The sequence below is a fragment of the Podarcis melisellensis genome (assembly GCF_964234715.1).
Source record: "Podarcis melisellensis genome assembly, chromosome: 14".
In the NCBI taxonomy this organism is placed as follows: domain Eukaryota; kingdom Metazoa; phylum Chordata; class Lepidosauria; order Squamata; family Lacertidae; genus Podarcis; species Podarcis melisellensis.
The window spans coordinates 32,577,188-32,600,038 of record NC_138546.1 but is presented as its reverse complement, the minus strand read 5'-3'; the positions used below and the strand labels follow the sequence as shown (position 1 = coordinate 32,600,038).

Sequence of the window (22,851 nt, the reverse complement as noted above, 5' to 3'; positions counted from 1 at the left end):
CCAAGTGCCTGCTCAGTCTGTGCTGCTAACTGTTGATGAGCAACTTCAAGACCCTTGTTCTCCTTTCTTGGTGGTGCCAAATGTCCAAATCTAACCTCTGTTCTTTTTTATTATTTTGGCTGCCTGCTTTTACTGTAATGGTGCTTCGGCTGAAGCAAACACCTCCGTGACTTTCTGTATTCGCAGAAGGTCTGGCTCATCTCTGCTCACAGAAGTAGGATCTCAATAGATTCCCTATCTTAAATTGTGCCTTCTTATTTTCTAATTGGCTTGCCAGATACTTTGGATGTGCCTGGACAGCAAAAATGTTTAATAGCCTAAATTACACTTAACATATATTCGTTTTAAAGGACATTTTATTTATTTTCTGTCAGATTTCATTTTGTTGTTATCCAGTCCATAACTGTAGGACAGGCTGGGTTGATAGAATTCTGATAAATTAATCCATGGTGTTGACTTTAATATGTATTGGGTGTATCAACAGCAATTTTTCTGCTCCTCCTTTATTATGCTGCAAAAAAACCCAAACCACTTTCATCTGTTTCCAAATAGGCTGGTAGTTTATGTAAATTACTTTAAAATGTGTGAGTATTTTTAATTCTAATGCCACATAAAATAGTCAGCCTTTCCTTCCTTTTCTTAGTCATGTGTGAACAGATCAGTTTATTGTCTAAAACGATTGGTGAGCCCCCCAGTATAAAATAGGAAGAACACATTTAAAGAGTGCTTTATTTTTGCACCTCTTGAGTGTTTTCAGGTCAGATTCTGAACACTGATAATGTCTGGAACAAAGCTGTCTAACATAACTAAAAATGTTCTACCTTTGTGCAGGGAAGGAAGAAAAGGTGATGGCTATAAAACTATCTGGTTACTGAGCAGAGACTTTCCCCCCTCATCTCTTCCTGCCAAAAGCACACTTCTTGTAGGTAGAAATTATAGGTGGAAATTTGAGAAGAGAACATTGGGTAGTCTAGACTTCATGGTCTTTGAAAGCCTGGAGCAGACACTGAATGTGTATGTTGGCCATAATTGTCCCTTGGGTGGCTCTTGTTTTTTGGGTCTGACTTGAGAGAGACCTGCAACAGAAACCTTGCATTACAGTGGCGACGGCAGTCTATGTTAAGTCAAATTCTTCACACCATACATTTAAAGCACCATGATGTTGCTTTCAACAGTCATGGCTTTCCCTAAAAAAAATCCTGAGAGTTGCAGTTTGTAAGGGTGCTGAGAGTTGATAGGGCACAGCTACTGCCAGAAGTACAATTCCCAGAGTTTCCTGGGAAGAGGGATTGATTGTCAAACCACTTTGGGAACAATGTATGGTTTTGAGTGTGGTCTTGCTGCCCAGATTAGCTTGGTTCTGCCGTAATGCACTGTTGAGGGATTCTGAACAGATTTGCAGTGTGCCCAATCATTATTGCTTGTGACTGTTAAAATTATAGAATCTCATACTGAAATACATACCTGGTTGATTCGGACAAACACCAAGACAGTCTCTCCCGACTTGGTGCTCGCCAGATGTTTTGGCACCACAGCTCTTCATCAGCCTCAGATGCCACGACTCACAAGCCTCTTAGAATGTCAACACACACGTAGATGAGGATGTCCTCCTAGACATTATGTACTTGAACCTCCATAAAGCATTCAACAAACTCCCTTGCAAAAGGTCCTTGACTAAACCTCAGTCATTCATGGGCTGAGCGTACACTGTCAGGAAGGGGCCTCAGGTTTGAGCCCCGGCCTCATCAGGTAGGGATGGGAATGTCCAAGGACTATGGCTCTGACTCTATATAAGACTGCTTCCTACGTTCATTCAAAGAATGACAAAATGTGGATTCATATGGGCCAGAAAGTGCTTGGTCTAAAGACTCTGGATTGTTTGTACCTGAAATTATCGGCTTATGGTCATGGGTGCATGTTTAAATGCCTAGGTTTCAGTCCTTTGGTCAAAAGAAGTGATTTGGATTAATTTCTTAGATGGCTGCAGGACAAGTACTTCACCCCATCTGTCTTATCAGAGAAACCCTCTTACAGTTCAGCAGGATCCGTCCTCAGGTCAGTGGGTAGGAAGCTTTAGAAATGAGATATAGATGAGATGCCCTCTTTTGCGATTTTGGTCACAATAAGCACAGCTCTACAGCCAGGGCAGAGGGCTCTTATCAGTACAGTGAGTTAGACCCATTGGTCTAGCTAGCTTGGCTACACTGACTGGCAGCAGCTCTCCAGGGGTTCAGATGGAGTTCGCCCCAGCCCTACCTGGAGATGTCAGGAATCGAACGTGGGACCTTCTGCCTGCAAAGCAAATGCTCTTCCACTGAGCTGGGGCCATTAAAGATCGTGTGCCAATCAAAACACAGGCGAGGCCTCTTTGGTCATTACCAGACCCCACCTGTCCAGTGCTTAGAGCAGCAGAGCATCTGCTTTCTCCCCAAGATCTTCAGGTAGGACTGGGAATATCCCCTGCCTGAACCCCTGCAGGACAGCAACCTGTCAGTCTGTGTAATGCTGAGCTAGATGGACCAATGGTTTGAACATAGGCAGCATCCTGTGTTCCTATACTCTCCACGAATATGCACAAACAGAGCGGTTTTGCGTAACTGGGTTTTGGTCTTCTACTCTGCAGAACGTGGTCCAGCACCATCCCTGGCAAGGTTGAGTTCTTCTCCAGCGAGGGCTCAGACACCTCTCTCCCCATCCCCATCGTGCCGCTGCCTGGTGTGGATGACTCTTACCCGCCCCAGAAGAAATCGTTCATGATGCTCAAGTACATGCATGACCACTACTTGGACCAGTACGAATGGTTCATGCGGGCCGACGACGATGTTTACGTCAAGGGGGACAAGCTGGAGAACTTCCTTCGGAGCTTGAACAGCAGTGAGCCCCTCTTCCTTGGGCAGACGGGTCTGGGCACCACGGAAGAAATGGGGAAGCTGGCCTTGGAGCCCGGGGAGAACTTCTGCATGGGGGGCCCAGGCGTCATCATGAGCCGGGAAGTCCTGCGGAGGATGGTCCCTCATATCGGGGAGTGCCTTCGAGAGATGTACACGACCCACGAGGATGTGGAGATTGGGAGATGCGTGCGGAGATTTGCAGGAGTGCAGTGCGTCTGGTCTTACGAGGTATGTAGCTGGTATGGTCCAGGGTAGCGGTGTGTGGGAGGAGGGGAGTGTTGAAGACTTCTTGCTATTTCTGCAGCAGGGTCCCTGTCTCCAGTATCCCAGAGTCTCTCAATCAGCATGGAAGGTGGGAGCATTTTGGCCACTGTGTGCTCCAAAGCTAAGCATTTAGGCACTGAAAACACAAGTTTCAAGTTCCATTGCACACCATTCTCTTCAAACTTGTGCTTTCGGTCTCCTGAAACCTGTGTTTTCAGTGCTTACATATAAAGGGACTTCATGGAAAACACAACTTAAGTCGCTCAGAAAGAAGACATTGGAACACTCCAAATTATTTGTCCATGGAGATCAGCATTGATGATTCTAGTGCCTCCTATTTAATTAATTAATTAATTAATTCTAGGTTGTTGTATAATCTTAGAAGGGGTGTTGCTGTAGCCATTATTAAGGAACCCTGAAAAACTGAATCTACCACTACACTAATGCTGATGGGGAGAGCTTTAAATGTTTTTTAATACTTCTTTTTTTAGCTCATATTAATGAAGAACTGTTGTGCTTTGAGAAAAATGCAAATTTAGGTGACATATCTGTCTGGAAATCTCTCTTGCCGTGTGTGTGTTCTCCCCCCTCCCCTGAGCAACCCACAGCATATGGACTGAAAACTAGTATTCCTCAAATTGTGTGCGATCGTTGGAGGCCTTCCAGGAAATCTGCTTTCAGATCTAATGGTTTTGATTTTGAGGAATTTCGGTTCAATTTTAATCTAGGCAAATATTCATCTCTGCATTGTGTGGCAGGGTGGGGTGGGGTGCGGATGAGAAAATGTTGGCGTTCAGTACCCTTTGTTACATTTTGATTATGTTTGGTTTATAGGGACTGGGTTCAGGCAAAAGTTCATTGCAGTTCAGTAAGTCCCTAGCTTGCCTTAAGCTCTTTAGCACTGAGGCAAAGCCCAGAGGATAACTGAAGGAGAAAATGTGGTTTTCCTTTCTTCTCTTATGGACATCTTGCTGAAGACAGCAACTTGGCGAACTACCTCCCAAACTCAGGACGTGCGTGCGAGAAATCTTAAATTGAGATAGGAAGTTAAAGGTGTGGAGAATTCCCATTAATAATAATAATAATAATTTATTATTTGTACCCCGCCCATCTGGCTGGGTTTCCCCAGCCACTCTGGGCGGCTTCCACAGAAACTAAAAATACACTAAAATTACATTAGGCAATACTTCAATGTTTGGCTTATATAGATCTTAAATCTTCAGTGTTGCTTTGTCGTTGTTGTTTAGTCGTTTAGTTGTGTCCGACTCTTCGTGACCCCATGGACCAGAGCACGCCAGGCACTCCTGTCTTCCACTGCCTCCCGCAGTTTGGTCAAACTCATGCTGGTAGCTTCGAGAACACTGTCCAACCATCTCGTCCTCTGCTGTCCCCTTCTCCTTGTGCCCTCCATCTTTCCCAACATCAGGGTCTTTTCCAGGGAGTCTTCTCTTCTCATGAGGTGGCCAAAGTATTGGAGCTTCAGCTTCAGGATCTGTCCTTCCAGTGAGCACTCAGGGCTGATTTCCTTAAGAATGGATAGATTTGATCTTCTTGCAGTCCATGGGACTCTCAAGAGTCTCCTCCAGCACCATAATTCAAAAGCATCATTTCTTCTGTAATCAGCCTTCTTTATGGTCCAGCTCTCACTTAGGAAAATGATTAACAGAGCCTTCTCCAACCTGGTGCCTTCTAGGTATTTTGGGCTACAACTCCCACCAGCTGTATGATGGGATGATGGGAGTTGTAGTCCAAGATATCTGGAAGACACCAGGCTTGAGGGAGGCCGTTTTCTTCAGCTCTCTTCTTTATAAGGAAAGGCGGCCAAAAAAATAGCATTGTTAGTCATCACTGCCACCATCTTATGTGTTTTAATTAGTGCCACAGGCAGATCTAAATAATCTCTGGCATTTTAAATTTATTCCGAAAGGGAAGCAACCGTTGCTTCTTTGTCAGCCTGTGGTGCAACCTGCGATCTTTTTGCACCATGCAAAAGCCAACCAGTTTGCAGGAGCTTCCTGAATCACCTTGCAGATGGGACTTTAACATGCCCTGCGCCAGTGACACCCATTTCTTCCCCCCACCTCCATTGCATTCCTCTTTCTCCTTTTTATTTTTTAGTGCTGAGCTTGAGGGAAAATACCCTGAAACCCAAAAGCTAGCTTTGGTATGCTTAGTTGACTGGTCTGTATTAGAGAGGTTATTCTGTAACTGTTCACATAAACTCTTACCTTTTCTCCCAGTTCCTGACTGATCAGAATCACTCTGTATTTCATCTTCCTGTTTTCAGACACGGTCTAAGTCACACACTCTTTCTCTCAAGTTTTGAGAACCCAGGTAGTCAACAAGAGGGGAAGGTTAAAACATGTACCTGCAAAATACACTCCTGTAAGAAACCAAACGCGGTGATGGGACGTGGGTGGTGCATGGTCGGCGGTTCGAATCCCCACGGCGGGGTGAGCTCCCGTCTTTCGGTCCCAGCTCCTGCCCACCTAGCAGTTCGAAAGCACCCTTAAGTGCAAGTAGATAAATAGGTACCACTTTATAGTGGGAAGGTAAATGGCGTTCCTGTGTGCTGCGCTGGTGCTGGCTCGCCAGAGCAGCTTCGTCACGCTGGCAACGTGACCCGGAAGTGTCTCCGGACAGCGCTGGCCCCCGGCCTCTTAAGTGAGATGGGCGCACAACCCTAGAGTCGGACACGACTGGCCTGTACAGGCAGGGGTACCTTTACCTTTAAGAAACCAAACCACCCCTGAGGAAGGAATTCAGTGGTCAAGCATCTGCCTTGCATGCAGGAGGTCCAAAGTACGACACCTGTGCCTCCAGGCAGAGCTGAGAGAGAGAGATTTTGTTTAAAATCTTGGGAAGCTGCTGCCAGTCAGTGTAGACTACTGAACTAGATGGATCAAGTTCCCTGTTTGAGCACCTGACTCACCACTGAGAGCTGAACAAGAAAATGAATGGGCTGTCACCATCCACCTATTTGCATTACCCATTTTTAAGGCAGGGGTTTGGAGAGTTGGGATTACTTTATCAGTAAAAAGGGCACAGAAACATCCTCCCATGTGACCCCTATGAGAGCCAGTGCAGTGTAGTGGGTAAGAGTGGTAGTCTCGTAATCTGGGGGACCGTGTTTGTGTCTCCGCTCCTCCACCTGCAGCTGCTGGGTGACCTTGGGCCAGTCACACTTCTTTGAAGTCTCTCAGCCCCACTCACCTCACAGAGTGTTTGTTGTGGGGGAGGAAGGGAAAGGAGAATGTTAGCCGCCTTGAGACTCCTTCGGGTAGTGATAAAGCGGGATATCAAATCCAACCTCTTCTACTCTTCTTCTTCCCTAGTCCATTGCTCAAAACACTTTCCTCTTTTTGACTCTGGAAGTAAACTGAGATGATAGAATAGTGTTTGCTGTTCTCTAAGAGTAGAGGAGATACATTTTGATTTAGTTTTCTTTCATTTGTATGCCGCTTTCCCACAGTGAGCAATGTCCAAAATAGCTTGCAAGAAACAAAATGCAGAACTTTGAGGGTGTGTGCACGCGCAGTAGAGGAAAAACCAGTTTGCAAAACGTACCAATACATACATAGAGGACAAAACTATGGAACTCACTGCCACAGGAGGCAGTGATGGACACCAACTTGAATGGCTTTAAAAGAGGGTCGGGCTGATTCCTGGAGGGTAAGTCTATCAGTGACTATTAGTCATGGTGGTTATGCTCTGCCTCCACTTTGAGAGGCAGCAGTGCTTCTAAATAGCAGTTGCAGGGGACCACAGGAAGGGAGAGCGTTCTTGCACACGGTAACTGCTTGAGGGTTTCCCATGGGCATCTGGCAGGCCTCTTTGAGAAACAGGATACTGGACTGGCTGGACCATTGCTCTGATGCAGCGGGGCTCTTCTTATAGTCTTAAAAGTAAAGGTAAAGGGACAACTGGCCATTAGGCCCAGTCGTAACTGACTCTGGGGTTGCAGCGCTCATCTTGCTTTATTGGCCGAGGGAGCCGGCGTACAGCATGTGGCCAACATGACTAAGCTGCTTCTGGAGAACAAGAGCAGTGCACGAAAATGCCCCGCTGGAACGGTACCTATTTATCTACTTGCACTTGGATGTGCTTTCGAACTGCTAGGTTGGCAGGAGCAGGGACCGAGCAACGGGAGCTCACCCCCGTCGCGGGGATTCGAACCACTGACCTTCTGATTGGCAAGTCCTAGGCTCTGTGGTTTAACCCACAGCACCACCCGCGTCCCTTTCTTAGAGTCTTACATATCAGTTATTTAGCAAACGCAGAATAAATTCAATATTACGAAAAGTAAAACCATCTAGACACAAATATATAAGTACAGAGCAAAGAGAAAGCTAATGTGCAGTAAACTTCCAGTTTGCTGAAAGAGCTTCAGCAGACTGGTTTAAATAGATTTCAGAAGGGAGGAGGTCTTCCTTACCAGGTTGCATGATTTAACAGCTGGCTCCAGAGGAGGCCGACAACTGCAAAAGGGAAATGCTTGGTGGAGGCGGGGAGAGACTGATGGCAAGTCCTCTTCCTTGGCCTCCCAGAAGTTCCATTTGCTTGTGGCAGTCCACATTTCATTTACTGTTAGGCTACAATGCACACAACCCATTCTATATGTGCATGACGTGTATTTTATATATATCAGATATGTTCAACCGGTCGACCGCGATCGACAGGTAGATCGCCGAGATGTTGCAGGTCAATCGTGCGATTGAAGAAATTGATCGCCTGTGCGCTCCTGATCAGTCGCTCCATGCCCTGCCCCCGGCGCTATGTCCCAATTCTGCTGCCGCCGTGAAAGCTTGTATTCCCTCCCTTAGTGTAGTGTTGTTGTAAAGTTTTTATGCACCCCCAGAAAAAAATAGCTCAACAACTCTGGGCAATGACAATCGGTAGATCACTGCCAGTTTTATTATACTGGGAGTAGATCGCAGTCTATAGAGAGTTGGACATGCCTGATATATATGAATTGAAAGAGGCCACTTTTGTTTCTCATTTGGTCCTATTGTAGGCTATTTACCAGTATACAGAGGTCAAACCCTGAAAGCCAAGTGAGAATCTACTAAAGGGCATCTGTAGCCTGCCTTGAACATAATGTGGGCAGATGGCAGCTAAGTGATGGCACAGAAAGGTAATCTCTATGCCACCCCACGATACTACTTGCCGGCGATTGTGCTCAGCTTTGCCCTGAGAAAGTAGCTTTCTTTCTCTTTCACCAGAGATTATAAAAGGAATTGTGCAGCTGTACTTCTTAAAAAGACAGGGCATTCTTTATTAGTCTGGCTACACTACTTTTATATCCTTGTATCTTCCGAATGACCTTCATCGGGTGATAGTAGAGAGGAGGAGACAGGGTAGACATTGCAGCTGCTTTGTATATATGGGGTTGGTGCCTGGGAAGAAGGGGAGGTCAGCTTTCGTGAGAAGATGCACTGTTAATCTGCTTCCAGTTAGTTAGAATGACCTCTCCTAAGGGAATAAGCTGTTGGCTGTTGAAACTGATAGGGCATTGGCATGCAATGCAGGCGATGGCAAGCTGAATGGGTGGTTGTGTGGGGAAAGGACCTTACGGTGATTTGTCTTGGAAATTTCATTTGTTCTTTTCTTAAGAACTTTATGGCTTGCAGCCAGAAGGCCACCGTAATCTAAAAGCAAAATAAATTGGGCATCCAGAAACATAGAAACATAATAAAGTGAAAAGGTATATTATGATGATAACATCACAACCTCCCATTCAAGTTAAAAGCAAATACAATAAATCCTCTCTTTATCAAAGTCAACAACAAAATGTTTTAAACTCAAAAGTACCTCTGACACACTCAGTATCAAAAAAGATGATCAAGAACTTGGGGCACTCCATATGCTGGTCTTGAATTTTCTTTTCTTCTAACAATAGGCATTTCATTGTGTTGTAAAGTCATGGAATACTCTGTGTTCTTGTTTGCAATTTCCCTTTAAAGGAAGGGAGATTCTGGGTCTTTATGAGCAAAGTTTCTTCCTCTTCCCATTGAGTTTTTAAAACTGAAAGTGGGTTTGTTTGTTCCTGTTTCTGCATCTTGCAAGTCTTAGCAACTTATCCTTGTGAAAATAACACACACACACCAAAGTATTTCTGAAGCTGGAAATGAAAACAAAGGGCTGGTGGGGGGAGCTGCCCAAAATAAACCTCTGTGTGGTTTACAAAGGTGCGAGTGATGGGCAGGCTTCTCTTTTGCACAGAGTATTTTGGGTTCTGGATGGGCACCCCACCGAAAAAAAATAGCTCCTGCTCTTCCTTTACCAAAGTGGAACCTTATGACTTTGATGGAAACTCTTGCGCATAGTGTGTCTCCTGGCAAAACGGCACTAAGGCTGCCAGAAACAATCCCATCCACCGATCTGCAGCCTTCTTTTTTCATCAGCGCAGGCTGCATTAAAACCTGGCTGCTGTCTTGAGGGCTGCAGAAACTATGATTCCCTGGGCTGCTGCCCCTGTAGGGCAAACTGCAGGCCAGGGTAAGTTTTTCTAGGACCCATAATTGCTCTCCCCTCCCAGGCCAACCCTTCCCAACCCCATGCTCAAAGGCTTTGGGTCAGACTAGAGCTTTCCCCCATACAATTTTTGCCTAGAGCACTGGTTTTCAGGTCTTGTCCTGATCCAAGGTGGGTTGCAACAGGAGCATTCCCACAATACAAATATATATTAAGATTGGGGTCCTCAGATGCATGTCTGTGTGAAACGTGAGTCCTGAGTCTGAATAGATTGAAGATATGTTGCCTAGAGGTCCCTGGTTCTCATTCTAGAGCTATCTTAGACCCAGCACTGATAAGTTGTCCTCTGTGTGCTCCAGGTAATGCACACAGCTATGGCAAGGTCTGAGCTCAGTGGCAGAGCATCTGCATCGCATGCAGAAGATTTCCGGTTCCATCCCCCACATCTCCACATTGGAGTGGAAGAAATCCTGGCTGTGAACTGGAGAGCTTCTGTCAGTATTGTCTGTAGACAATACTGAGGTCAATGGACCAATAGCCTGACCCAGGGACATAGGACACTTCTTTATACCTTATCCTAGGTTTTCCCAATGCAGTTTAGAACATAAGAAGAGCCCTGCTGGATTAGACCAGTGACCCATCTAGTCCAGCATCTTCTTCTCGCAGTGGCCAACTAACGGGAAGCACGCAAGTAGGACCTGAATGCAGCAGCTCTCTTCCCTCTAGCAGTTTCCAGCAGCTGCTATTCAGATGCATACCTCCTCAGACAGTAGAGGTAGACCATAGCCATTAGGGTTTGTGACACAATTCCTATGTGTCATTCCCTTATCCTTTGTTGCGTCTTTTCTTGCATTGCTGCAGGCTTTTTTTTGCTCACAGTCATGTTCTAGATTGTTGCTGTTATGCAGTTGTGCGGAACCTTTTTTACCCAAAGGACTGCATTTGTCTGTTGGAAACTTCTCAAGGGAAACACGCCACTGGCTAGCAGGTCCAGAGGCAAGAGAACATGGGGCAGATCAGTGGATGTAGCTCTTACCTTTGTACTGTAGCCTTTTTTTTTAAAAAAAGATTTTATTAAGTACAGTGGTACCTTGGGTTACAGATGCTTCAGTTTACAGACGCTTCAGATTGCAGACTCCGCTAACCCAGAAATAGTACCTCGGGTTAAGAACTTTGCTTCAGGATGAGAACAGAAATTGTGTGGCAGCGGGAGGCCCCATTAGCTAAAGTGGTACCTCAGGTTAAGAACAGTTTCAGGTTAAGAACGGACCTCCAGAACAAATTAAGTTCTTAACCTGAGGTACCACTGTAATCAGAATATTTTACGATGAAGCAAAGGCTACATTTGTTTTTATTTAACACACACTATGTACATACAGATAATATATTATACACACACAAAACCCACCAGTGGTGCAAATCATTGCTCAGAGGCTTACACAGTACAGTGGTACCTCAGGTTAAGAACTTAATTCGTTCTGGGGGTCTGTTTTTAATCTGAAACTGTTCTTAACCTGAAGCACCACTTTAGCTAATGGGGACTCCTGCTGCCGCCGTGCCGCTGCCGCATGATTTCTGTTCTCATCCTGAAGCAAAGTTCTGAACCCGAGGTAATATTTCTGGATTAACGGAGTAACCTGAAGCGTATGTAACCCGAGATACCACTGTAATGCCTAGCGATAGCAGGAAGTTCTGTTTTGGTATTTGCTTTCCTTCCCCATCCGTAGGTTTGACTGCGCAGATGGGCAATTGCTTTTCAAGACCAACGACCAAGACTATCCATAATTCAGGTTTTCTTCCACAGTGGAAGAAAGGGGGTGGAAAGGAGTTGATAGGCCTCTTTCATTTGTGTAGGTTATGAAGTCATACCATAAAAGTGTACAAAACAGAAGAAAAAGCTCCACTCCCTTTAACAGAATACAGCTTCAAAAAAAAAAAAAAAACATAGTTAAGGCAAAATAAGGTTTTTTGCAAACATGAAAATAATATTTTTTTATTCCATAAGATAAAATGCACACTACAGACAAATGTTAAGAAGGCGCTCTTGTGTTTGCTTATAGGCCAAATGCCAACTAAAAGTGAGTGCTCCTCAGATTTCCCAGACTGATTTAACAGTCAGTCCCTCTTCCCAGGGAACTCTGGAAATTGAAGCTCTGTGAAGGAGAATACAGGATCTCCTAACACCTCTTGGCAGGCTTATTGTATTACAGTCCACAGGATTGATACCGCTTCATATGTGTGGTGCAGAAGGGACCTCTGAAAGTGGTGCAGCGTTTGGGAAGCATAGCAGTGAGACAGGGTTCTTCCTCTTACTGTTGTGATAAGACTATCAGTGGCAGCAGAGCTGCTGCAGTAGAGGGTAAGAAAGGAATAATGCCATGCCAGACATGGTGGTGCTTTAGACTAGCAAGCAATGCAAGGTGGGGTTCCTTGTTTGACTGACATTTTGCAAACAAATCTCTGGAGCTCTGCAGCTTCTCAGTTGCCATGCTTAGCCTTAATTGAGCCTTAAAGCAGTCTCCAGCATTTTTAGCAGTAAAAGCTTTTCCGAACCCCCTGATGGTGTGAACTTTCTTGGCAGCCAGCTGGAGCCTCTCAAAATCTTGCCAGGAATCCTGATTGTCTAAAAGGGTAGGGATTATCTCCTTGCCCTGGCTGGGACAAAGTGACCTTTAAAGTTTTTGCTTCCCAAGCCCAGGGACGTGGCACAGAGTACCAGTCTGCCGTACTGCTAATATGGTTTGAGCTTTTGAGGAAGTTTAAATGGCTCGTTGGTTTTGTTTGGAGTGAAACAATGAATTTCTGCTACAGTTTTTTTTTAAAAAAGAAGATTTTCTGTGGCTATTGCCACTTTAAATCATCTTTATTGTCAAGGATTTGCTGTGTGGTTTTAGCAACAATAAAAAGAGAGAGTTTTCTATTGTCCTTCGTGTTGGAGAACTGGAAAGCTCTGGCTCTGCCAATCGCATCACAGCTCAATCTTTTCTCATTGAGCAGTGAAGAGTCTTGGAAAAAACTGCCTTTCCCCCCTACATCCTTGGCAGTAGCTATTTTAAAACTTTTTAAATATTTTAGTAGGCCAGGATATATTGTCTTAAATTGCTTTCAAAATAGCTGGGTGCTGCCCTAGGTAGAGTTGAGGGCCTGGTTAAGTGCTTAGCAGAATCAAGCGATGGGAGAGAGAGAAAAACTCCCCTCCCTGGATTATATCACTCTGGGGTGCAAGAGGGAAGGGGGAATCTTTAAATAGTCATCTATCTATCTTTTGCACATTCAAGACTAGCCTAAGAGGGAGTACAATTCGCTTTCAATCAAGCTACACTCACCCTGAATGGGAAAATCTGTGCATGTTCTTATGTGTGTTTTCTTGCAAATCATGGGTGAGGAACCTGTGGCTCTACAGATGATGTTGATGGACTCCAGCTCCCTTCAGGCCAAGGCAGCAAGGCTAATAGTCAGGGGTGATGAGATTTGTAGTCCAGCAGGCCACCAGTTCCCCATGCCTATTGTAAACAAATGCTCCTCTTTTTCCTGTTTTCTTCTGTCTGTCAGTGGCCTCTCCTTCGTTACCCTTTGCCCATCCTGTTCGGGGCCATTTTCCAAATTGTGGACTAGGGATGAGCATGTGAGGTTGCCTTATGCTGTGCCCGGATCATTGTTTCCATCTGGCCCTATGATGCCTGCTCTGGCTGGAAGCAGAATTCAAAGCTGAAGTCTTTCCCAACCCTCCTCATCCTGAAATGCCAGGGTTTTGCATGCAGAGCATAACTCACTGCGTAACAGCACCTTTCCAAATGACGTAGAGCAGGTGCTGTGGGGGACCTTTGGCCCTCCAGGTGTTGCTGGACTACAACTCCCATCATCCCTGCCCATTGGCCATGCCGGTTGGGGCTGATGGGAGTTGTAGTTCAGCAATGTCAGGAGAGCCAGTGGTTCTTCATACCTGGTCTAGAGAGCATGCCCTCCCAGTGTTAAGGCTGCTTCCGAAGCCATTTGGTTTCTTGGAAAGATTCCTGCACTAATCTGGGGTGTGTGTGTGTGCGTGTGCGTGCGCACTGCCTGGCTTGGTTGTACAAATGCTCCAACATTGATTCTGACCCTAGCCATGCATTCAGGGGGAATGCATGTAGATTCAAAGTGGGACAAGGATTCCTTCCACTCCCACCCACCCCCTCCAAGAACCTTATGCATGCCAACTTTCTGCCCCACTTTGACTTGTTGAGTGTGAATTTCTGAAAGGGCATTTGAAGTGTGTTCGGGTGAGTGTGCTTAGAAGTCTCCCTCCAAGAATCCTGATTATCCAGAACTTCTGGATGCAGGGAGGTTTCTAAGTGATCAGCTGAAGGCAATTAGAAGATCCCTTTGGACCTTTGCACTCTGTGCAAAGGTTAGAGAGGTGGAATGCACTTGGCATGCACTTGGGAGGAGGGGCTTGCACACCCTCCCCCTCCCCTCTTAAAGCCCATGCATGTTTGCTCCAAACACATGAACAGGGCTTCTGTTAATTAGGCTAGCCTTGTTCCAACCCATGCCAAAGTCCTCTTATCTTTGGAAAATGTTGAAGGAGGGGCACAGTGGCTCTGGGACAACTGGGGAAAGTCTCACTGGTGCTTAACAACAAATTAAAGGTAAAGGTAAAGGTACCCCTGCCCGTTCGGGCCAGTCTTGCCAGACTCTAGGGTTGTGCGCTCATTTCACTCTAGAGGCCAGGAGCCAGCGCTGTCCGCAGACACTTCCGGGTCACATGGCCAGCGTGACAAGCTGCGCTGGAGCACACGGAACGCCGTTTACCTTCCCGCTGGTAAGCGGTCCCTATTTATCTACTTGCACCCGGAGGTGCTTTCGAACTGCTAGGTTGGCAGGCGCTGGGACCGAACGACGGGAGCGTGCCCGTCGAACCGCCGACCATGCGATCGGCAAGTCCTAGGCGCTGAGGTTTTACCCACAGCACCACCCGCGTCCCAAACAACAAATTAGCAGCTCTTAAATAACAGCTTACGCTTGGACAAGAAACTGGGCCTATAACCTAATAGGGTCGTAATGTTATTTAGATAAGGCCAGCTCTGCTGGCAGTAGTCATATTTATTTATTTTTATTTTTAAATAATGTTATTCTGCCAAGCCAGCCAACTCTAATAGTTTTCGTGTGGGCTTCTGTTATTAGCCCCATTGCAGCGGTTTGTGAATGCAGTTGGCAAGTAAGTCAACCCTACAGAGAAAATGGGCTGTGTGTAAAGTCTTGAAGGCTTTTTCTTCTTTTCATATCGATTGCAGTATAATTCTAGAAAAGCAACCCTTGCTTTATTAGCTTTTAACAGGTGCACAGCTCTGAATGTGAATGCAGGAAGTGCCTTTTGGTTTTTATGTGTGTTTTAAAAAATTGCTTCTAATAATAATCTTTGTTCATCCAAGCCCTTCTGTCACAGCGCCTTCCTGAAAGGAACAAGTTTTCTTTGTTGAATAACAGTGAAAGTTTTCCAGAGAGAGAGTGTGTGAGTAACTTAGTATGGGCATGACCGGCAGGGATATTGCTGTTCTGTGAATAGCACTTCCACACTAATGAAGCATTGCAGCGTTGGGCCGTGATTAATTACTTGGCAACAAGCCCTTGCAAACAAAAAAACAAAAAACAACCTTGAAGCAGACCAAAATGCTTTGGCTGTGTGTATCGCCCTATCATGTTGGCGTGGAATGTTAACGGAAAGGCATTGCATGGAGCTGCGACTGTTATGTTGACTTCTTGAGAGCATAGTGGTATGCATTTCAATGGCGGCTCCTGTGTGATATTATCAATAATAATAGTAATAGTAATAATAATAAATAATAATTTGTATACCACACTATACCCCTAGATCTCAGGGCGGTTCACAATATAAAATCACAATATAAAAGAACTCAAAATGCGTATTAAAAAGAAAAACAAAGACAATCCAATAATCTCCCCTTCCACAACACATTTTAAAAAGGCATCAGATGTCAATCAGGTAAAAGCCTGGTTAAAGAGGAACGTTTTCGTCTAGCGCCTAAAAATGTGTAATGAAGGCAGCGGTCGAACCTCCCTGAGGAGCGCATTCCACAAATGGGGAGCCACTGCAGAAATGTTGCCACCCTCTGGACCTCTCGCAGAGGAGGCACATGAAGAAGGGCCTCAGAAGATGATCTCAGGGTCTGGGAGGGTTCATATGGTGAGAGGCGGTCCTTGAGGTATTGCGGCCCAGGTTTTAAACTCGGGAGCGGGCAACCTCAAGGGCCAAGTGTGGCCCTCCAAGCCTCTCTTGTCTGGTCAGCAGGATTCTCCCCATGCCACACACCTTAGCCTAGGCCTCTCTTCACACCCTCCTTGAGTGTCTTTGCCTGGCTGGAGAGCATCCTTGACTTCTGATACTGCTTCTTTCTTGCCTGGCTGGAGGATTAAAGAAGGATGTCTAGAAACTAACCCACTGTATAACAAGTAAAAACCTGGATTCATTGTGTAGGGTGTTTTTTTTTTGGGGGGGGGGCTATGATTTTGAACGTTCTTTTGTATGTCAAAGGTCTATATTATTATAGCCTCTGAAGGGACTTAAAGGAATGGCACATAACATAAAGCTCTCCAACGTCGAACAGGAGTACTCAGTTAAGGATTTTGCATAAGTGATATAATTTATGTAAGTGTCACAACATTAATAAAACCAAGCGCTGTCCTTCTGAAGTTCTGTGCCACCACAAAACCTCTCCCTGAAGCTCGGTCTTTCTTCTGGCTGGAGAGGAAATTGCCTCATCTCATTCATCTCAGCTCCACAGCAGTCTTCTCAAAAGGGTTGATGTTCAGGAAACTGAAACCTGCAGCCCTTCATAACGCAAAGGATATCCACAGACAATGTGGAACTGGGGGAAATTTCACCACTCATTTTAAAACTTTAAGGGGAAACCTCAGTACTAACCTGCTCTTATGGAAAGGAGACCACAGGCACAACCCCAACTCTTCTGAGGTAAAAAAACCCAAAACCCCATAATGGTGGCCACTCTCTGCCTCAATTCTCCCCCCTGCACATGAGCACTTTTCGCTCTGGGTCTGCCCACTACTGGCATGTGGCCCTCAGAAGATTGCCTGGAAGGGCATGTGGCCCTTGTTTCAAACCACAGACTTAGGTTGTTGGGTCCAGCAGGGTGTGTTGTCAGCTTAATAGTAACATAGGAATCTGCTCAGGTTATTTGGTTGCCACAGTACTGGCTTCTTTAACTGCCTCTCTAGGGTCTTGGGCAGAGGTCTTCTGCTGGAGCCTTTAGTGGAGTTGTTCGTTTATTTATTCAAAGTATTTATTTATTTTTACCTTGCTTTTGTTCAGTGCTTTGCATCTGTAGAGGAGGTGGGTGGGAATTATACGACTTGCTGGCTTCTTTCCTCCCATCATCTGCTCTCTTAAGAGACTCAAAATGATGCCACTAAACTAGTCTTTCTCTCAGTGTTACTCCTTTCTGTTCTGTCTCCATAATGGTTTCCAGTCACTTTCTGTGTTAAAGCTCCTGGTCACCCCTTGTCACCCCAGATTCATCGTGTTGCCCCTTGCTTCTTTCTTCAGATATGCTTCAGATGTTAACATCAGCATCAAAAGTACAGGAAACGCAGCTACCCCTTATTTTTAAATGTTTCTCTGCATGTCTGTCTTGTATGAAATGGATCTTCTGCATCTCTCTGTCACTGAGGAGGTGTGTCATGCACTTGGTTTGCAATTTGGAGCTGTGTCACGAGACTGGAAGAACGAGCCAGCTGCACTTCCTGTTTGCACCATAGCCACATCTAAAAGCATGCTTATCACACAGTGTGGCTGGAGGTAAAATGTGCCTTGGAGCACCGTCTCTTTCTATTCACATCCAATCCTCCCAACCTTGTTGCATCTTATATGTGTTCTAAAGAAGGAGAAGTGGTAGATAGGTTGCTTGGCTCAGTGAGCAAGTGTTTGTAAGTGAGCTTCATTTTCTTTCCAATAGTACTCTGTCGCAAATGTATTTTTAAATCCAAGACCCTAGAAAATGGACCCTGCTCAGAAAAAAAATCATTTTTTTTAATATAAAATAAATTAAGTCTTGCTCAGTGACCTTCTTATGGCTTATGTAGGCTCAAAGAGAGCTGAGAAAGGGGGGAGGAATTCTAGCTTGTGCTGGAACAGTATGTGAAGCCTGATGCTAAGATGAGCCTGATAGAATCTCCAAACCTCATCCTCTCACATCTGCCCTCTAATCGTTTATGAGAAGAGGTAGCCTGAGATCGTATCTCCCCTGGCCAAAAATAACTCTGTAGCATCCCCTGGCTGTATATGCACGGTTTTTTTTCAGCTTGAACATCTGTTGAGCGAGAAGAGAAGATGTTCTCCCTACCGCAAAAGAAACAAGTTTTTCTTTTCGGTGTCTGAGACCATAATCCTTTGCTTTGCCACGCAATGGCAGCACAGCAAAGCCTCACCCACACCATAAATTTAAAACACATTTATACCACATTAACAGTCATGGGGAACCCTAGAAACAGTTGTTTGTTAGAGATGCTGGGAACAGTAGCTCTGTGAGTTTTACCACCTTCAGCTGCACTTCCTAGGATTCTATGGGGGAGCCACGACTGTTAAAGCAGTGTAAATATCTGGGGTGGATGTGACACAAATGTGGCTTTCCTTTCTTTCCCCCCAGTGCAAAGAAAGATCCAATCCTCCATCCGTATTTGATGTAGTTTTGCGCAAGAGACATTTTATGGGGTTGGGAAGGGAAGAAGTGCATGGCCAGCCAATGATCCTAAGGTCATAGGAGGATTGGTAGCCCTGTAGGTCTTTAAATTTGGTTGCTACTGTAATTGCTGGTGGATTTTGAAAGCATCTCAGGAGCAGTTCAGCCGTTTGAGTCCCATGGAAGGCAGTGATGGACACCAGCTTGTTGTTGTTGTTTAGTCGTTTTGTCGTGTCCGACTCTTCATGACCCCATGGATCAGAGCACGCCAGGCACTCCTGTCTTCCACTGCCTCCCGCAGTTTGGTCAGACTCATGTTTGTAGCTTCGAGAACACCGTCCAACCATCTCGTCCTCTGTCGTCCCCTTCTCCTTGTGCCCTCCGTCTTTCCCAACATCAGGGTCTTTTCCAGGGAGTCTTCTCTTTTCATGAGGTGGCCAAAGTATTGGAGCCTCAGCTTCACAATCTGTCCTTCCAGTGAGCACTCAGGGCTGATTTCCTTAAGAATGGAGAGGTTTGATCTTCTTGCAGTCCATGGGACTCTCAAGAGTCTCCTCCAGCACCATAATTCAAAAGCATCAATGGCTACTAACTATGATGGCAATGCTCTACCTCCATAGATGCTCCATAGATGGGCCATTGGGCTGATTCCAGCAAGGTCTTCTTATGTTCTTATGAACATGGCAGTTAATAATGGTACCTGCCACAGTGATGGGTGGGGTTGAGTGCCCTTAACTGCACCAGTTTAATCCCCTCCCAAGCATGAATTGCAGGATTTACTCCCATATAGTAGAAACGAAAGGGATGTGTACCCAAAAGAAGCACGACTGGATTGGTGGTTTAGTTTGCTCTGTGCTCAGCTATTTGCCCTCTCATCTGCATCACTCCAAGTTCTGTTCTGCTTTCTTGGGCGTGCAAAGTGTGATAGAAATAAAATAGTTCCCTAGGAGCCAACTTTCACATAGATAGTTACAGCTCTCTATGTTTGCATTTATTTCTGTGGTTTTCAAAGAATCTAGTTTCTACCGGGGGTAGTTCAGTCGGTAGAGCATGAGACCCTGAATCTCAAGGACATGGGTTCGAGCCCCATGTTGGGCAGAAGATTCCAGATGTTTTGGGACTACAATTCCCATCATCCCTGACCACTGGTCCTGTTAGCTAGGGATCATGGGAGTTGTAGTCCCAAAAAGCAGCTGAAGTTTGCCTATGCCTGGACTAGATCACCCTTGGAGCCCCTTCCAGCTCTTTGATTCTGTGATACACAGACACACCTCTAGTAAGATCTAGTAAGAGAAGTGGCCTGTGGAGAGGGAATGTGGCTTGGCAAAAGCTCTAAGAGCCACATAGAGTGACTTGGAGGGCCACATTTTGTCTACAGGGCCTGATGCTCTCCACTCCTTGCCTATAGCAAGGGATGGCCCAGATAATTTCATTGATATACTAGCTCTATATAGGGGCAGACGGTCTTTCAGGTAGCCCCACCAGCTTTGCCCCAAGGTGGTGGTTACTTTCCACCAAGCAGTTCTTGTCGCACGCCTAGCTGTCACGTCCGAACAATGCCCAGAAGACGAAGAGTTAGGTGTTCAATATAGAGCCAAGCAAAGTTGAAACCAGTGAGCAAAGGAAAAGGAGGAATTCTAGAGGTTAGTGTTAAAAATAAATAAGACAGTTCCCTGATCAACTCTCTGTTTGGGCTATCGAGAGGCATATTTCTCTTGCAGAAATAGCCATGTTCCTCTGGGACTGACACAAAGACTCTTTTGTAGCTGCTCTGCCGCACATCTGTTTTGGCTTCGAACCATTAAAGCGCTGCATCTCCCCCCCCCCCCGGAGAATGATTCCGCACCCCCAAGCAGATTATTTTGTAACTTTGTCTTGCTGGGTGTATATGTATCATATTTCCTACCACCCCCCACTAAACATACACACCTGACAATAAACCCCAGCCATAATTCAGTTCCCACACTACAGTTTGCAAATAGTTACACAGTGGTCTCGCCATGGGTCCCTCCCCACCTGTATGCTCTGTCGCAGGGCTGGTGTGTACACTGTTTGGCACTGTATTTGCTAGACTGGTTTAAAATGGCTCCCCTGGGCTTCCTGGTTTGTGCCTAATAACATTTACACATTTTTACGAAGAAGTGCCAGAGAAGTCCAGCGGTGCTTTGTGGTGTCACTTCTGAAAATGGCCTCAGAAAGTTTGAGGGTTTCTAAGTGAGAGCGCCAGAAAGTTCAGGCATTAGTTTATTTTCAGTGATTTCTTTGCGTTAGGCCTCAAGTCTACCGCAGTGGGACTAGAACCTGAAATAATTGTTGCTGTCATTATTACATATATTTCCCAAGTTTCCTCCAAGGAGTTCAAGATGTTATAGGCACTCCCCCCTCCATATTCTATTCATACAACAACCCTGTGAGGTAGGCTAGGCTGACAGGCCCAAGGAGAAAGGTGTGTCAGGTGTGGGATCAGTCTCTGTACTGTCACCAAGTTCGCCCCCCCCCAAAGTGCCAGAGGTGCTAATGAAACTCATCAAGGCATCCTCTTTTAAGATCTGTAGGCCAGAGAATGGTTTTTGTCTTAGGAAGATGCATTTGAGCAGGGGTCAGCAACCCTTTTCAGCAGGGGGCCGTCCACTCTCCCTCAGACCTTGTGGGGGGGCGGACCATATTTTGAAAAAAATAACGAATTTCTATGCCCCACAAATAACCCAGAGATGCATTTTAAATAAAAGGGCACATTCTACTAATGTAAAAATACACTGATTCCCAGACCATAAGTAGGCTAGATTTAGAAGGCGATTGGGCCGGATCTGGCCCCCGGGCCTTAGTTTGTCTACCCATGCATTTGAATGTTTGGCCAAGGCCTCAGATAACATGTTCAAATCCTCACCCAACCATGAAGCACATTGGGTTACCATGGGCTGGTCATTGTCTCTCAGTTTAGCCTAGCTCACAGGGTGGTTGTGAGGAAAGAAAAATAGCAGGACAGACATGGCCCATTTATCCCAGCATTGTCTAAATCAGATGTGGGCAGTCTATGGCCCTCTGGATATTGTTGAGTTAAAGCTCCCTTTATCCCTACCCCAACTTCTTGATCTGTTACATTCTGAGAAACTGAATTCAACCTTTACGGTTCACACACAAAAATGTTAAATGGCCGAGGTAAAGAAGAATCCAAATTCTGTACTTGTTGAGGCAAAGGGTGGGCGATAATATGTTCCTGTAAAATACAAAGCAAGGCATCCCAGGTCAGTGAGTTTTGTTGTTTAGTTTTCTTCCTGCATTTAGTGTCTAGACTTCATGAGTAGGAGGTTTTTGAAGCTTCAGGATACTGTACAGAGTGACCTTACTTAGAGTGTGGGTGTTGAACCAGAAGGTTTTAAGGAAAGCAAACTTTGATAGTGATTTGGCAGTTGGCAATTCACACAACCATTCATGCATGAGGGAAGCAGGAGGGGAGTGGAAGGCATCTGCTCTGAAGTTTTAAGTTTGGAGCCTTCCCCAACCTGGTGCCCTCCAGATTCTTTGGACTATAACTCAGCTAGCTAGGAGGATATGGGAGTTGTAGTCCCAAACATCTGGAGGGCATCAGACTGGGGAAGGCTGAGTTAGAACATCAGCCAAACAGAAGGCTTAACTAAAGTCTCATGCAGGGTTCAAACCCCAACCCTTTTAAATTAATTAAAAATGCTGTTTTTAAAAATAGAATTTATATCCCATTCTTCCTTTCCAAGAAGCCCAGGGATGGAAACAGATACGCTGTGTGGAAACAAAAGCAAAGTAAAAACTTTCTAAATCAGATTAAAACCTTCTAAAACCAATGACAATTAAAAACTGCTAAAAGCAGTTACAGTTAAAAACTTTCCAAAAGCCATTACAGGCACCCCATACCCCACTTGCGTGCAACCGTGTTTACGTGGGTCATCACGAAATAAATAGATTGACCTTAATAAGTGGATAAGATAGTTATCTACTATCTCCTTTCATATTCCTTTATCTTCCTGTTTGATTGCAAGGCAGTGTGATCCACATGAGAGATAGATCTGGACTCCAATCTCCCGTTTTAGCTCTCAGCTGACTGGAAACCTTTGGGGCTGAATTAATTTCTAACTTCAGTTTCCCATCTGTACTGTTGGATGACTGATTAAGACTGTAAACCTCTGGAAAGGTTTCATTTTTTTGTCTTTTGCACAGGGCATAGTTCATGCTAGGCATGCAATATTTTTATTGCTACCATTTACTTCACACAATACTGTTGATGTACGCCCCAATATTCACCACATTTAAAACTAACAAGGCGTCTTGTGAAACCAGTGTGTAAAAACAGCTTTAAACCCTGGTGTTAAATTTTGGTCAGGCAGAAGCCCCAGATAGCTGTAATTTTGTTAAATGCCAATTTAGTGCTTAACTGTGGTTGAAGCATGAGTGAGGAATGCATCTGTATTTATTTGCTTCTTGCAAGGTTTATATTCTGCTTTTCTCCTCCAGCTGGAGATGTCCAGTATGGCTACTCTCAACTAAATGAAAAAGGC

At 45.2% G+C, this 22,851-nt stretch overlaps 1 protein-coding gene across 1 annotated transcript in view; it reads left to right on the top strand.

Moving 5' to 3' along the window:
- CHSY1 (chondroitin sulfate synthase 1) overlaps positions 1 to 22,851 on the top strand; it is a 107,146-nt gene that overhangs the window by 10,573 nt on the left and 73,722 nt on the right. The window contains exon 2 of the mRNA XM_081888519.1: positions 2,624 to 3,119. Within this exon, the coding sequence (XP_081744645.1) occupies positions 2,624 to 3,119 (496 nt within the window). The remainder of the gene's footprint in view (positions 1 to 2,623; positions 3,120 to 22,851) is intronic.